Source organism: Trachurus japonicus, chromosome 22, assembly GCF_045865225.1.
Source record: "Trachurus japonicus isolate A0001 chromosome 22, Traja_1.0".
In the NCBI taxonomy this organism is placed as follows: domain Eukaryota; kingdom Metazoa; phylum Chordata; class Actinopteri; order Carangiformes; family Carangidae; genus Trachurus; species Trachurus japonicus.
The window spans coordinates 26,440,252-26,454,119 of record NC_140928.1 but is presented as its reverse complement, the minus strand read 5'-3'; the positions used below and the strand labels follow the sequence as shown (position 1 = coordinate 26,454,119).

General features: G+C 41.5%; 1 protein-coding gene across 1 annotated transcript; it reads right to left on the bottom strand.

Annotated features, from left to right (window-relative positions):
* Positions 1 to 216: 216 nt before the first annotated feature.
* spint1a (serine peptidase inhibitor, Kunitz type 1 a) lies at positions 217 to 12,724 on the bottom strand. The gene is made up of 10 exons (XM_085767415.1): positions 11,807 to 12,724; positions 10,900 to 11,057; positions 10,569 to 10,710; positions 7,934 to 8,101; positions 7,029 to 7,076; positions 6,319 to 6,450; positions 6,133 to 6,183; positions 4,912 to 5,082; positions 1,958 to 2,017; positions 217 to 1,217 (listed from the first exon to the last, which is right to left on the bottom strand). Exons 1-10 carry the CDS (start codon positions 12,213 to 12,215, stop codon positions 1,030 to 1,032), a joined length of 1,527 nt encoding a protein of 508 aa, XP_085623541.1. The 5' UTR covers positions 12,216 to 12,724; the 3' UTR covers positions 217 to 1,029.
* Between the last annotated feature and the right edge of the window lie 1,144 nt (positions 12,725 to 13,868).

Genomic DNA, 13,868 nt, shown 5'->3' with positions numbered 1-13,868 from the left:
TGAAATAGATAAGAAAAAAACTAACTAGTCTATGGACATCTGATACAATGACGTACAGAGAAAAAATAACAAATTAATTTCAAATTTCAGTAATTTCAAATTATATTGAGACTGAAATTACTTCAAATAATAAAACGTGAAAACAGAGGAATGAATGAAGTAGTGCAGATAAAGATAAACAGTCACATTGAGAGCAACAAAACTCCTCACTACAACTTGGGTTGATATTTTTATTTCGTATAAACATCACGATACTGCTAAAGTTGCACGGAATGATCTCAGGATTTATGTACAAACATCTGTTGAGTTTAAGAATTACAGGTTGCCTCATCAATAACCATTCCTTTGTGTACCCATTATGCTTGTTCTAAAAACACTTGTGAGCAATAAAACAAAATAATCTTCTAAAGTAAAATATTTCTTTTTCAAAATCATGAGATTATGTACAACATTATGGATCTATAATCCAATGCAATATGTAACAATGTATAAAACTGGGCAAAAATAACAGAGTGAAGAAGCTGGTGTGGCAGGAGATCAGTAAGCTGAAGGGATCACATCACACGTTCAGTTTTAACAAACAACAAAACTTTGAAGCATCAGACCAGTACAGATCCTACTGACGTTACAACTGGCTTTATTTAAAAAAAACAAAAAACTGGTCTCTGACAAACATTGGATCGTGTAATAGAAGCGAGTACATACAAGTGAGAAGATTTAACTTGATCCACCGGGATAACGTGGTAATCATGCTCCACACTTCTGGAAATCCTCCACTTTAACCTGAGTATAAACCTTTTACCCGAACAACAAATGTTAACAGGCCACTGCATTAAATACAAGCTAAAAGTTGAATCATCAAACATCACATTTCATCAGCGAAGACATTCTGCTCTCTGTCTACATCCCCCTTAAAACCACATGTATATACGCACATAGGTAAAAACAAATCCGTCTTGGCCAAAACATACTGGCTGGCCTCTCATCAATCAGAGTCTGTTCAGTGAACGACAGGAGAGGGGGGGGGGGTCAGATGGGCTTGGTGGTGCTGTTGTAGACCAGGCGCTCTCTGTCCTCCATGGAGGTGACGGGGACGGTGTTGACCGGCACCCGTTGGTGTTGTGACGTCTTTTTCTTTCCCTTGCAGAGGCAGTACAACAGGACGCCCAGGAGGACGACGATGGCGGCGCCCAGGACGGCGGCTACAGCTATAACACCTGGGAGACGGAGGGGGGGGGGGGGTCGGATTTAAACAGTGAACGTTGTGGTTGGTCGTTCAAAGACAAGTACATGAGGCTGCTGGAAGAAAAATGAAGCTTCAACAATGTCGACCTCGATCAGCAAGAACCCACTGGAGGTTGTTTATCTGATCAACGCGGATTGGTTTAATCCGAGCTACGCTACAGAGGCTAATGGGATTTCTTGGTTTTCCTCATCAAACTCATCAAATACACAATCCAACGCTCTCGTGGACAAGTTGTGACCTGCATATTCACCACACTATGAGATAATAACGGAACGTTACCAGACAGAGTTGTTTTTGAGGTAAATTCATGCAAAACCGCTCACGCACGTTCCTGTCGGGGGCAGTTTTACGGCAAGCAGTCTCTGCATTTACCTCTAAAACAACTCCATCTCGTAACGTTCCGTTATTATCTCATAGCGTGGTGAATACAGGTCACAACTTGTCCATGAGAGCGTTTTGGAGTTGTTGGATTGTGTATTTGATGAGTTTGATGAAGGAAACCAAGAAATCCCATTAGCCTCCGTAGTGTAGCTCTGAGCAGCTCACGGCTCTGCTCTGCCGTTCTAAAAATAGCTTGCACCGACAATTAAAGGTAACGAACCTGCTGCTATGACTATAGCGATTATGGCAATGGGCCGATTCGCCAAAATGTTGAACTATCCCTTAAAGTCGGTGTAATGGTGTTGAAATAAGAAAAGTAAAGTGACATACTTGTCTGGCCTTCAGTCACTTGACGTTCAAACTCCTGCTTTCTTGCAAATACGTCCTTTTCTGAAATAAAGAAAAACAATATAGTTGGAGGATTATTAAGAGGTACACAAGATATACAAAACATGAAAAGAGTTCAGTGTAATGCACTGAGCGGATAGTACATTTACAATAACTGATTCTTCCAGCTGCTGCAAGTGGATGTGGTGAACTTCTTCAGCCACATATTTCCACATCCAGGAGTCACAGAGCAGCGTTACTTACTCCACATTTGGAGTCATGTTCACCGCTCACACACTCGTTTGGTTCAACACCAGGCTCTTTACCTGCTAAATATTCACTAGTTTCTCAGCAGCAGAGCTACACACAGTGGTTTTATCTATTTATAAAAGTAGCCGTTTCCTGCAACTAAAAAAACCACACTGATGAGAACAATGAGGGCGACAGTTAATGTGTGGAAATGGTGCATGAAACAAAAAATACATGATGGGTCAATGACTTGTTGCAACCCAATGTCAAGTGGTGTAACGGGTAGTTTTAAATAAAAATCGGACTATATACAGGAAAATAAATCTGGACTCAAATGTGGAATAAAATGTAATTCACTTTTACAATGCAACACTATTTCTTTCGCATTATTTATCACCAGGGGTGCAAACTCATCAGGGGTAAAAAAGGTGACAAGATACCGACCCCCTAGGGGGGTCCGGGGGCATGCTCCCCCGGGGATTTCTTTTTAAAAACCAACTTTAAAGGTGAATTTACAGTCAATTTTAGCATGAGACTAGGGTCCAGATTTACTCAGGTTTGCACAGCTTTTGCTCCTGTTAAACCTGCACAATCTGTCTCTCTGTGTTTGGTTTTGAAATATGTGAAGGGGGTCTTCAGCCTATGCAGGTTTAGCATGAGCAAAAGCTGTGCAAAACTTGGAGAATCTGTCCCTTGATGTCCATCAGATGAACCTTGCAAACCTTGCCTTCAAACTAAATAACATTTAATACAGACTGATTGGTTCATTGTGAAACATTTATTTATTGATGTAAATGTGTTTTCTGTAGGCTACGTAGGCTATGCTCCGAGGCAGCGCTGCTCTTTCTGTCCAGTAACACACATGAAGCTTAAAAATGCCATAGGTTACATAAAACATATTAAGCGGCAATATGTATTTAAAAGATGTTCAAGCAAACGGTTCGGTTCACGGTTTTGTGGTCATGGTTTTCAGTTCGGTTTCGTATACTTTGATCGTTGGGAAAATCAATCATGTCTTGTATATTCAGGTTAAAACTTAAAGAATGAGGCAGTCTGACATCTGATACATCATTGTGACAGTCTGAGGTTAAAAGTAGGTGAGATTCTGGCGGCAAGAGAGGAGACATTGATAGTTCCAACATGTTTTAATTTATTGGGCAAAGAAAGTTATCTAACAAATGCTAAGAACAATTAGATATTCACTGAAATATATAACCTATATTTATTAATTGTTGTTCTTACAAAAAATATATCTTATAAAATATAAAAGCTAAAATGTCACTTAAAGCTCTGCCCCTTTAATTAGTGCATACAAAATAATGTAACTTTAGCCTACTACTTTTACAACCACACCAGCAACATAAAGTGAAACAGAGGCAGAGGTGTCCTGCCACAGTCAGTCAACCTCCTCCTCCTCCTCTTCCTCCTCCTCCTGCTGCTGCTGAACAGGTCCGTTAATATAATACATCCATGCACAGGTCGCACTGGAGCTAGTCTCGCTCGCCAGACCCTCCTCCAGAGAAGAGGGAGACACTGGAGCTAATAAAGCTAAACGCGCTAATCGCTAATTGGCCGCGATCGCGATCATCACACACACGCGGTCCCATACAGCAGAGCAGACCTATACAACGCTGCTGGCGCATCTTCTTGCTCCGACTCTTTCACTCGCCATGCTCAAAAAGTCGCGTTAGTTAGTCTGTATTAAAAGTGAAGTTTAAGGTGTGTATTGCTGGACAGGAGAGGAGCGTTGCCACCACTCGTTGTCATCCAGATAAGGTGCACGTGCCTTAAAGAGACAGGTGCATTGCTTCGCCTCGCCTCGCCGGACCCCCCCCCCCCCCCCCTCTCAATTTTTTTTTATTGCGGATTTACACGAATCACACAAATGACCAATTTGGGATCCAAAACGGCGAATTTCGCCGAAAGGTGACAAGTTTGCACCCCTGATCACATATTATCTAGGAGAAAAGCTGTAGTTTTAGGATAATTTCTGCTCAGTATTTGCCAAAATGCATTAAAACACAGCAAAAAAATGTTATTTCAATTTAATGTTTTCAGAAGAAAAAATACTTTCTTGTCATTTTCAGGGGCATTTTTTTGTTAAAAAAATAGTTCAAATGTCATTTCAAATGACACAAAACCAACATGAATACAGAATGTGCATATTAACAAACCTGATGCTTTAGAAAACAATTCTTAGCGATATTTCTGAATTGCTCATCTTGTCCACATGCTAAACTGGTCAACAGAGCCGAGATAAGCTGCATGGCTCATCACTACGGGTTTCCATGTAGACCTTTGAGCCATTGGTAATATTTTATATTTTACAAAATATTCAAAAACGTCACACATTCAAAAACTATGTCGAAATTTTGTTTCTGTTTTGGGAAACTGATTCAATTTAGTACGATGTCAATAGTTGGGTTGAAACTGTAAGTAGTAATTTCACTACAGAAAACAGCCAGAGGAGAAACGATGTCATTAACAAAAGACAAACTAGCAGAAAAAGGACTAAGAGAGGAAAAATGAAAATGATCTGTGATCACGTGCCTGCACATGAGGCTTTTAACCAGTGATGTGAGAGAGGTCTAGGATGTGTGGTTTTCTCCAATTTGGCGCAATTATATCTTCACAGTAGAAATGGGATGTAAATCCACAGGGATGCCAATAATCTGTAAAGTGCCTGCTCAGTGTTAACAGTTGCCCACCTGTGACCCCACGGCACGCTTTCATACAGGAATCCCTGGTTTCAAATCTGTTCTCGTTTCCCTGGCAGCCACCGAAGTTGAAGCGGAAGCAGTCTTTTTGGATGGGGTTGTAGAACCACTTAGTCAAGCTGTCCCTGCAGCTTCCTGTGTCTGGAGGCTCTGTGCAGCGCACTGTGAACCACACAACAAGCACAAAACAACACATGTACAGGCGGGTCGAGACTGTAGGCAGACGTCTTACATTTATTTGGAATTCTATCAAACAAAAAAAAAATTAGGGGTGCACCGAATGGCATTTTTTGGCCGGAGCCGAATACCGAATAAAATCAAAACGCTTGGCCGAATAACCGAATAATACCGAATACCGAAAGTGGTTATAAAGTTTTTAAATAAAATATTTTTTTAAACTTAATTTTCAAAGAAAGTAAATGTTTATTGACTATTCTGACAGTTTTTGTATATTCCAGTTGCCGTTGCTCATCAAAAAAGCACAAGAAGTTAAATAAAGTTTTTCATTTATATCGGCCCATTGTGAGTGCTGAAAGATCTTTCAGCACTCACAATGGGCCGATATAAATGAAAAACTTTACATTCCAAAAAAACCCAAGTGTCTTTTCAAACAGTGGTTCCTAACCTTTCTTGGTCAGATTTTTTTTAATTCATCAATTAGGCTGCTAGACATTTCAGGCGACCTCATTTGAATTTCAGGCGACCCCACATGGGGTCCCGACCCCACGGTTGGGAAACACTGTTTTAAAAGACGTCGGCCACGGACGGAGTTGGCAAGCTGGGCCGAGGAACTTTTCGTCTTTCTTTCTTTCTTTTCTTTTCGGTCCCCTCACTCAGTCCTCTCAGTGGCCGTGTCTCCGCTGCAGACAGGACGCACCGGCTCTTGGAGCGACGTGCACCGGTGCGCGGTCGCTGTGCAGCTCCCCCCCACTGCTCTTGTTGCTGTTGTTTTTCTAACAGTAGGAGTCACCTACTAATAAAGCTCCATGGGGTTTAAGCTGCCGTTTCCATCGTCGCGCGATCGCGTATTTATCAGACTTTTTTTTTTTTTAATATTCGGCCTTGCTTTGCGCTCATTCCACCGAAGGCCGAATGTTGCTTTTTTTGCAATATTCGGCCGAATATATTCGGTTACCGAATAATCGGTGCACCCCTAAAAAAAATCAAGGTGAAAAGTCTGTAAAGGTCAAATCTCAGAGAGGATCAAATCACCTTTTTGCTCATCCAGGGGGATCTGCAGCAGAATCCGAAAGTTGTTGTTCACTAGAGGCGCACAGGACATAATTCAAATTAGCACAGTATGTCTTTCAAGGGAAACTTTCTATTTGTGTCTTATCTTTTCAATAGTCCATTCAGTCTGTATAGAAATAAGGTCTAGTTTGCATAGTCGGTGCTTACAGTCCTCGCATTTCTGCTCGTCGGAGCCGTCGGTGCACTGCGGGGTGGAGTCACACTCCAGGCCCGGATCCAAGCAGCAACCATTCTCACAGGTGAACTGCTCCGTGGTACAGGGAGCACCACATTTCTCTCCTGCAACACATCAAACAGCAGAAACTGTTACTTGCACTGCACCACAGCTGATGCTGGCAGCAACTGATATTTTATAATACCAGTGTATCAAACTACAAAGTGAAAGGAGATCACAGATGTCTGACCTAATACTTTACTGTGCTGGTTCAATGCAGCTCTAAAACCCTCTGTACATCACTGCTCTGCACCAACCAGCAGAGACACACACATTTAGCTGGTGAACATAGTGGAGCCATTTATGTAAATGTACTTCATTTATACAGCCCTTTACAACAAGCCTTTTGGTGAGCCAAAGTGCTTTACAATAGATAATAAATAAAAAGGAAGTAAAGGAAGTAAGGAAGTTAAGTAAAAACAATTACAAACAATAAAATAGAACAAAATAAAATACAATTTCTAGAAAATGAAGACTAAAAACAGACCGAATTGATGCTGCATACTCAACTTAGATTTACCAGCTAGTCAGAAACATACATAGCTCTATAACAGCCGTCTTTTTTTTTTCTAATTAAGCACCAACACCATATTTTCAATTCATACTAAAACATGTTGTGATTGAGAAACATAGATTCACCTACCTTGAGACGAGGGAATTGGCAAACCTCTACCAGATATCGCGCCTCGTTCTGAAAGTAAAACAACAGATGAGATTAAAATTGGATCTCCTGAAGATCAACACATAAGAGACGAACCAGGCACCGAGCTGAGAGTCTAGTGAAACCAGTTGTTTTGCTATCATAAGCTGACCGTCCTGGCTGTAGCATTACATTTACTTTAAAGACGTGAGAGTGGTATTGATCTTCTCAGGATTACTCACAGCAAAAAAAAAAGCACTCTGTAGAGAAGTGCTTGATAACTGCAAACAACATTAAAAAGCCACCACAAGCAGGATTTGGATTTCAAAAAGACATTGTGTGGGGGAAAAAAGCCATGCATGCTGCTCCCCCACTGAGATAAATGGGCTAAAAGCTTCAAGTGTGTTGTTGTCGTCATTGTTTAGCATAACAAAAGTTATGCTAAAACCTACAGATTGGATCAGAACCTTGTATGAGGCTGGAGCCCTGTGGGCAGCACACAGACGGATCTGTGATTTCAGCTGCAGACTATTTATTATTATTTTGCCTCTCACTTATAGCACAGTACGTCTGGGATCGACAATAACTCAGCTTAATTTGCTTTCAACAACCACGGTTTGATATGTAGAGTTGATCATAGCAGTCAGTACAAAGTCTCTTTACTGACCACTCCTCCCTCTCTGTGATCAGTCCTTCCTCTGCCTCCTTCAGTAATCATGATGCAAGTAAAATGAAAGTAGTTTACACCGAGCCTCGCCTCCAAGCACGTTGGCTCAGCACTGTGCTCAGAAATGGTGGAAGTCCCATAAATCAATCTGACAGTGACATTTGTGACAGCAGGCCCCAGGTGTCGCAGCGCAGCCGAGTACACATAAGACTTTACATGTGTATGATCGCAGCACAGATACCTGATCCATAGCAGGCCTTCCTGCACTCATCCATGGACAAGTAGTTGTTGAGATTCTCTCTGCAGCCTCCGAACATGAACTCCTCACACTTCTCCGAGGCAGCGTTGTAATGCCACCGAGGGAAAGAGCCGCGGCACGGCCCGATCTTCTTCGGAGCCATACAGTGGTCTGGTAGGGAGACACAGAGAAAAGCATTAGGCAAGGCATCTTTATTTATATAGGCCATTTCATACCAAGGCAACTCAATGTGCTTTACATAAAGACAAAACATTTAAAGGGACAATGAGGAGTTTTGGAAAGTGAAGTGTTTTCACACTACATTTGTTTCCCATGAGCCCCCGTGCGAAATTCTTGGAGCGGCGCAAGACAGATGAAAGCGAAAACATTTGCCAAGAATGTTTTCATTGATCAAGAATGAAAGCCGGAAGTTGGAAGACGATCAGATACCGTCGTAGTTCCGACCATAAACGATGATCTGGCAGCGTTATTCCCATGACCCACAGGGCAGCATCCGCAAAACCAAAAGCAGGAAATGCTGGTTCGAGTCGACCACTTATAATAATAACAAAATAACTATAAAGAAGACAAAACAATATATTTATCAAAAATGGAGCCATTAACAAGTGTGGGTAACGTAGATTCAGCCACATTAATATGAGACTTTTTTATAACCAAATACAAACTCCTCGTTGTCCCTTTAAAAAGAACAGCATAAAAAAAAATGTGTTAACATTAAACAAAGAGTTAAAAGCAAGAGCAAAGAAGAATAAAAAAAGTAGAAGAAAAGGAAATAGATAAAGTTTAAAGTTCTTACATCATTGACATTAACACAAGAGTTGTTTTTGACTGATTTCATAGTGCTGCTGTCAAAGAGTATAAGCTTGGGAGATACATTTATTTTTCCCTGAGACATGAGAAAGCGTCCCAACTCTCTCACCAAAGCTCCCTGATAGGAAAAAAACAGAGCTGTTGTGTGACTCAAGTGCTCTAAAATACCAATCTAATGTCACATAGTGCCACTACACTAGGCTCTTAACAGTGCACCTGTGATTATTTACTATCAGTAAACCAGTTTGACCAACCACCGAGAGCTGCGTCTCTCATCTGGCATTAAATTTGCATTTTGTCTTCACTTCCGACTCTTCCCGTCTGTTCTGTGGCAAGATAGTAGGTAATAACTGCGCACATAGTTGTCACATATGGAGATGTGCAACCGAGTAAAACAGAAGTGGTGGGCATTTTGATAGACAGTGAGGTTAGAGGAGGAAATGTGGCTTGTCTGCATGCGACTCATGAAAACTACATACAGCGAGACAATACAAAGAAGAGTAAGCTACTTTCATTTCCAGCTTCTCACAGTTTCATGTGATTGTCATTCATGAATGACATTGTTAGTGAAACCATTCATTATTGTGGAATAAATGGGGCAGCATTGACATTTAAGAGTCACCGCCATGCCCGTGCATATTCAACTGAAGCGCATTCCTCACACCATTAACGACACAAGCTGTTAATGGGTAACTGAGCCGCAGAAAGCTTAAAAGTCTCCCCTTGTCCTTTAGTCTACAGTCAATGAGCAACCAGCAAACACAAAACTGAGTCTAAGAAAAGAATGAAATGTTACGACTTATAACCAAAACTGAAAAGAATAAGGATGACGACCGGAGTTTTCTTGTTTGTGTAACCCAAGCTGAAACCAGACTGACAGGTTTTGTTGAGTCGGGGGTGGAGAGAGTGGGGTGGCAGGCATGGAGGCAGTAAAAAAAAAAAAAACACACACACACACACACACACACACATCAACGGCTCCACTCTCTTCTGACTCCTGGTGAAACTCCAAACATGTACACACCTTCATTGTGGTTTTCCAAGCTGTGGATTCCAAGGAAATGACTTGCAAACTTGATGTCACACATCAGTGACAACATGTACCGAGCCATTTTATTCCATGACAAAGGAAACATCTGGTTCCAAGTTGTATCTGATCTAATCTCCTTAGATCAGGAGCTTTAATCTCTTTAATCTTAACACCGTTTCGTCATTCAGTCGGCGGGAATCGGACGTGCTTGCCTTGGCAGGTTTGATCAGCGCTAACATGGAATCACTGTTGCCGGTGACAAATAGAAAACAATGCCAGAGAAAAATAACGCTTTGTGTTCCTCAGAAAAAAACAACCAACCCCTTCACAGTAAACTGGCACGATAACTTGAAGTGAGATGCTTGTGACTGTCTAGTTCAGAAATCCCCATCTTGCACTTTCAGGGTGGGATTCAAAATCTTCAGGCAATTTATAAGAAATTAAAGGAGTGCAGATATTATCCTGTCTTACCTATGGCCCAACACTAAACACAAGGTGAGTAAGCCTGAATGTCAAAAGGAAATGTCAACAAACAACAGAAAATGACTCATGTTTACTACTGAAACTCAACCAGAACCCCCCTTAAGTCTATATTTGCAGAGAAACCAATTCAATTGCAGCAACCAATTAACAAGGCAGGATATATATCCGTGTTACTTCCAAATTCAGTTGGACAGAGTGGAAGTCTATATGCACAGAAATAAACAGATGGAAAACTGATGATTTCCTACATAAAAGAACATATCAGGTTTTGACGGTTTCCTCAAAGACACTCACGCTCAGACTGCTCAGGAGTAAGGACCAGGACGGCGACCTTGGTTGAGTCTGATTGGCCAACTGTGTCGGTGACGGTCAGCTGGAACTTGTACATCCCAGACGTCAGATTGGACACGATCATCTGGTCTTTAAAGATGGTCTTCTACAAGGTATAATAACATAGTGTAATAAGTGGATTAGTGGAAGTGCGTTTTATAATGAAGTGCCAGGCTCACATCATTTAAAAAGGAGCGTCAGACACATGCAGAATTACTAATAGTTCAGGAGTTTCTACGTTTCCCTGAACTGGAATTTATGAAAGTGGCTTTGGATTGCACTCCCCCTCACTCACTTCAAAGACAGCATGAGGATAAGCAGTCAGCATCTGCCAGTTGTAGGATGAAATCCCATGGTCATCCTTGCTCTCTATGCCGTTGAGCGTCACACTGTCCTGAGGCTGGACCACCTGGTCCTGGCCCCCGTTGGCCACCGGCGGACGGTCCGATTCATCTGGAACGACAGCGTGGGATTTAATGCACATCACAAACAAGACAGTGACTCAAAAGGTGAGTGACATTTCCGGTTGCGAGAAGTTGCGACACATGAAGAGGCAGAGGTAGAAACTGAAATCTGAAGCCACAGCAGGGGCCAAGATAATGGCCTGACGTGTGTGAACATGTCGAACCGTCTTTCTGCCCTCAATCTGAGGCCTGATAACAAACTGCTCTCTCACACACTCACACATAATAATAATAATGAATTTTATTTGTAATGCACTTTATATTGAGCAAACAATCTCAAAGTGCTAGGCTACATAAAAAAAGAAAAAAGTTAAAATTTGGAGAGAGAACGTCTCCCCAAAGGAAACAACTAATGAAAGGCTTTTTTAAAAAGGTAGGTTTTTAGGCCTTTTTTAGGTTGTTTTTTTAGGACACATCAGCTACAAACCAGAACTTTAATTGTATGAAAGAAAAGTTTTCATTATTTTAAGTAAAGTTTGTCCCCTGGTTTCAAAGCTGGGGCCCTAAAGGCAAACTTGAATGTAAGTGTTATTTCCCTCCTTTAGATGAAGGCACAGATTAAACTCTAATATTTAGACTATAATTTTCATCTGCATCAGGTTTGTGTAGAAGTTAATAATGAATAATTAATAAACAGAAGTAGTTCCTCAGAACCAGTTGTGATTTGTATCAATGTGGGGAAAATGAACTCATGTGAACATCTAATGAATCATCTAGACTGTAGCAGTTGGCTCTTACTTGGGGCGACATCCACCTCCAGGTAACTGTCATAGACTTTGTCCAGGATGTAGTTCATGTATCCCTTCTTCTTCACAAAGCGACAGGCGTACTTCTTCTTGTAGAGACAGTCAAAGAGAAAGCAGGATTTGATCATGCCCTCCTCGGCTCCCTTCTCCATGAAGGCGACATTGCACCTGGGGTCTTTGCAGCAGGACGCCACGCAGTCCCGGTATCGATCCAGCCTGGGCGACGAAATGAACGTCGCTCCGTCCTTCACCGATTCGTCGGCATCGAGGACGAAATCCTCCCGACCGTTTTTGAATGTGTCAAAACACTCTGAGTTCTCCTGTCCCCCGGTGGAGTCCAGGGACAACATGAAGACCAGGAGCGCCACCGCCCCCCACCGTCCATAAGAAGCTGCGTTCATCTTTCTAAAGTCCAGAAAAGATCTCCACTCTAAATAAAAACCTTCCACCTGCAACAAAAAAAAAGAAAAGAAAACCACCTGCAACCCCAGTGCAGTCAGTGAGTAACACCACCCACGGTTCAGCCTCTCCGTGCAGGGATTAGGCCGCAAAAAGCGCGTCGTCGCGTCTCTCCAACAATCAACCTTCAGTAGAAATGACGTTAAACCGAGCGGTGGCTTCCTGATGAGCACCAGGACAGATGGTTAGAAAAAACCTCCACAAAGTCCCCTCCACACTGATCTAATCCTTCAACCAGCCGCTGAAACCCGCAGAGGACGACTGACTTCTCTGATGTCGACAAGAACCTGAGCAACCGACGACATGAACCAGGTGAGTCACCTGAGAGATACAGGAAGTGAAATTCCACTCCTGAAACGCCACTCCCTTCTGGCTGGAGGACACAATCAGAACAGGGACATTTCTTTTGTGTGTGTGTGTTCGTTGGGGTGAGTGTTTCTGTCTGTGTCTGTGTTTGTAGACTACTATGTCTATGTGTGTGTGAATGTAAAGCATTATTACTTCATGCAGTAATGAGGTATCATGTCGAGACAGGGGATGTCCCTCTAGCTATCTTTGTGTTTATCTGTATTTTATACATTTCTTTCATATTAAACTGATTTTTGTTTTTTGTTTTTAAGACGACATTGTTTTGAATAGCAAAAAGATTAGGTCATTTGATTTGTCAATTAAAAAAAGAAAAGATTTTGCCTATTTTCGTGGAATAATGAATTTCCCTTTTAATAAAATATTATTAATCATTCTTATTCTTAGGTGGATGACCTCATGACCGTATTACGCCAAAATCTTCAACGTGTTGCTAAAGACAACCATTACCTTTTTTTTTTAGTCTATCCAACAAATTGAGCAACTTTTCTAATTTTGATTTAGTCATGATGGAGCTCCCACACACATCCTGATCCTGCCAGCAATCACAACTGGAGTTATTAGAGTGCAAAACTGTATAACTACTAGTTAGCAATAGGGTGGGGCAGAGAAAACACACTGATTGCCAAACTTAATCAATTAGTTGAGGCATTTTTTACTTTGGTATTCATGACACAGAAAAAAATAGGTCAATAACGTTTTGACAGGATGTTTTGACAAATGTTGGGAAAATCACTGATTCAGAGGCGTTGGGACTGGACTTTTCATCTCTTTAGCAGCTTGAGTCCAGAAGGTGGCAGTGTGATCCCACCACAGCTGAGAGAGAAGATGAGGGGGGGGGGGGGGGGTAATTGTAAAACATGCTTTTTGGCCTACACTATCTCACAAACAGTATAATCATTAACTCAAATTATCATTTAAATTTGATGGACCCACACAGTCTTATTTTGTAATCTCAGTGATACTGACATGATTCATGCACCGAGTCATCAAATTATAGCGTGTGATGAGTCATGACTCCAGCATGTACCTGTTAACAATTGGAGAGAAGCAGGAAGTAGTCACTCAGACAACTGTCATTCACATTTCCAGACAGAATTAGACTTTTTTTATTTTATTTTTTTTTTTAATTAAACTAAAATTCACAAATGTTTTCTCTGCTCCCCATTTTCCTTCTCAGACTCCCAAGATGAGTCATCCAGCCTGGTCTGAGGTGAGAAGGTCCAAAG

Excerpts from the sequence above, each read along its gene's own strand:
- spint1a (XM_085767415.1), bottom strand. The coding sequence starts at position 12,215 with ATGAACGCAGCTTCTTATGGACGGTGGGGGGCGGTGGCGCTCCTGGTC. Across the intron at positions 11,058-11,806 it reads GGAGGTGGATGTCGCCCCAA|ATGAATCGGACCGTCCGCCG; the intron begins GTAAGAGCCAAC and ends CTGTCGTTCCAG. Across the intron at positions 10,711-10,899 it reads ATCCTCATGCTGTCTTTGAA|AAGACCATCTTTAAAGACCA; the intron begins GTGAGTGAGGGG and ends TATACCTTGTAG.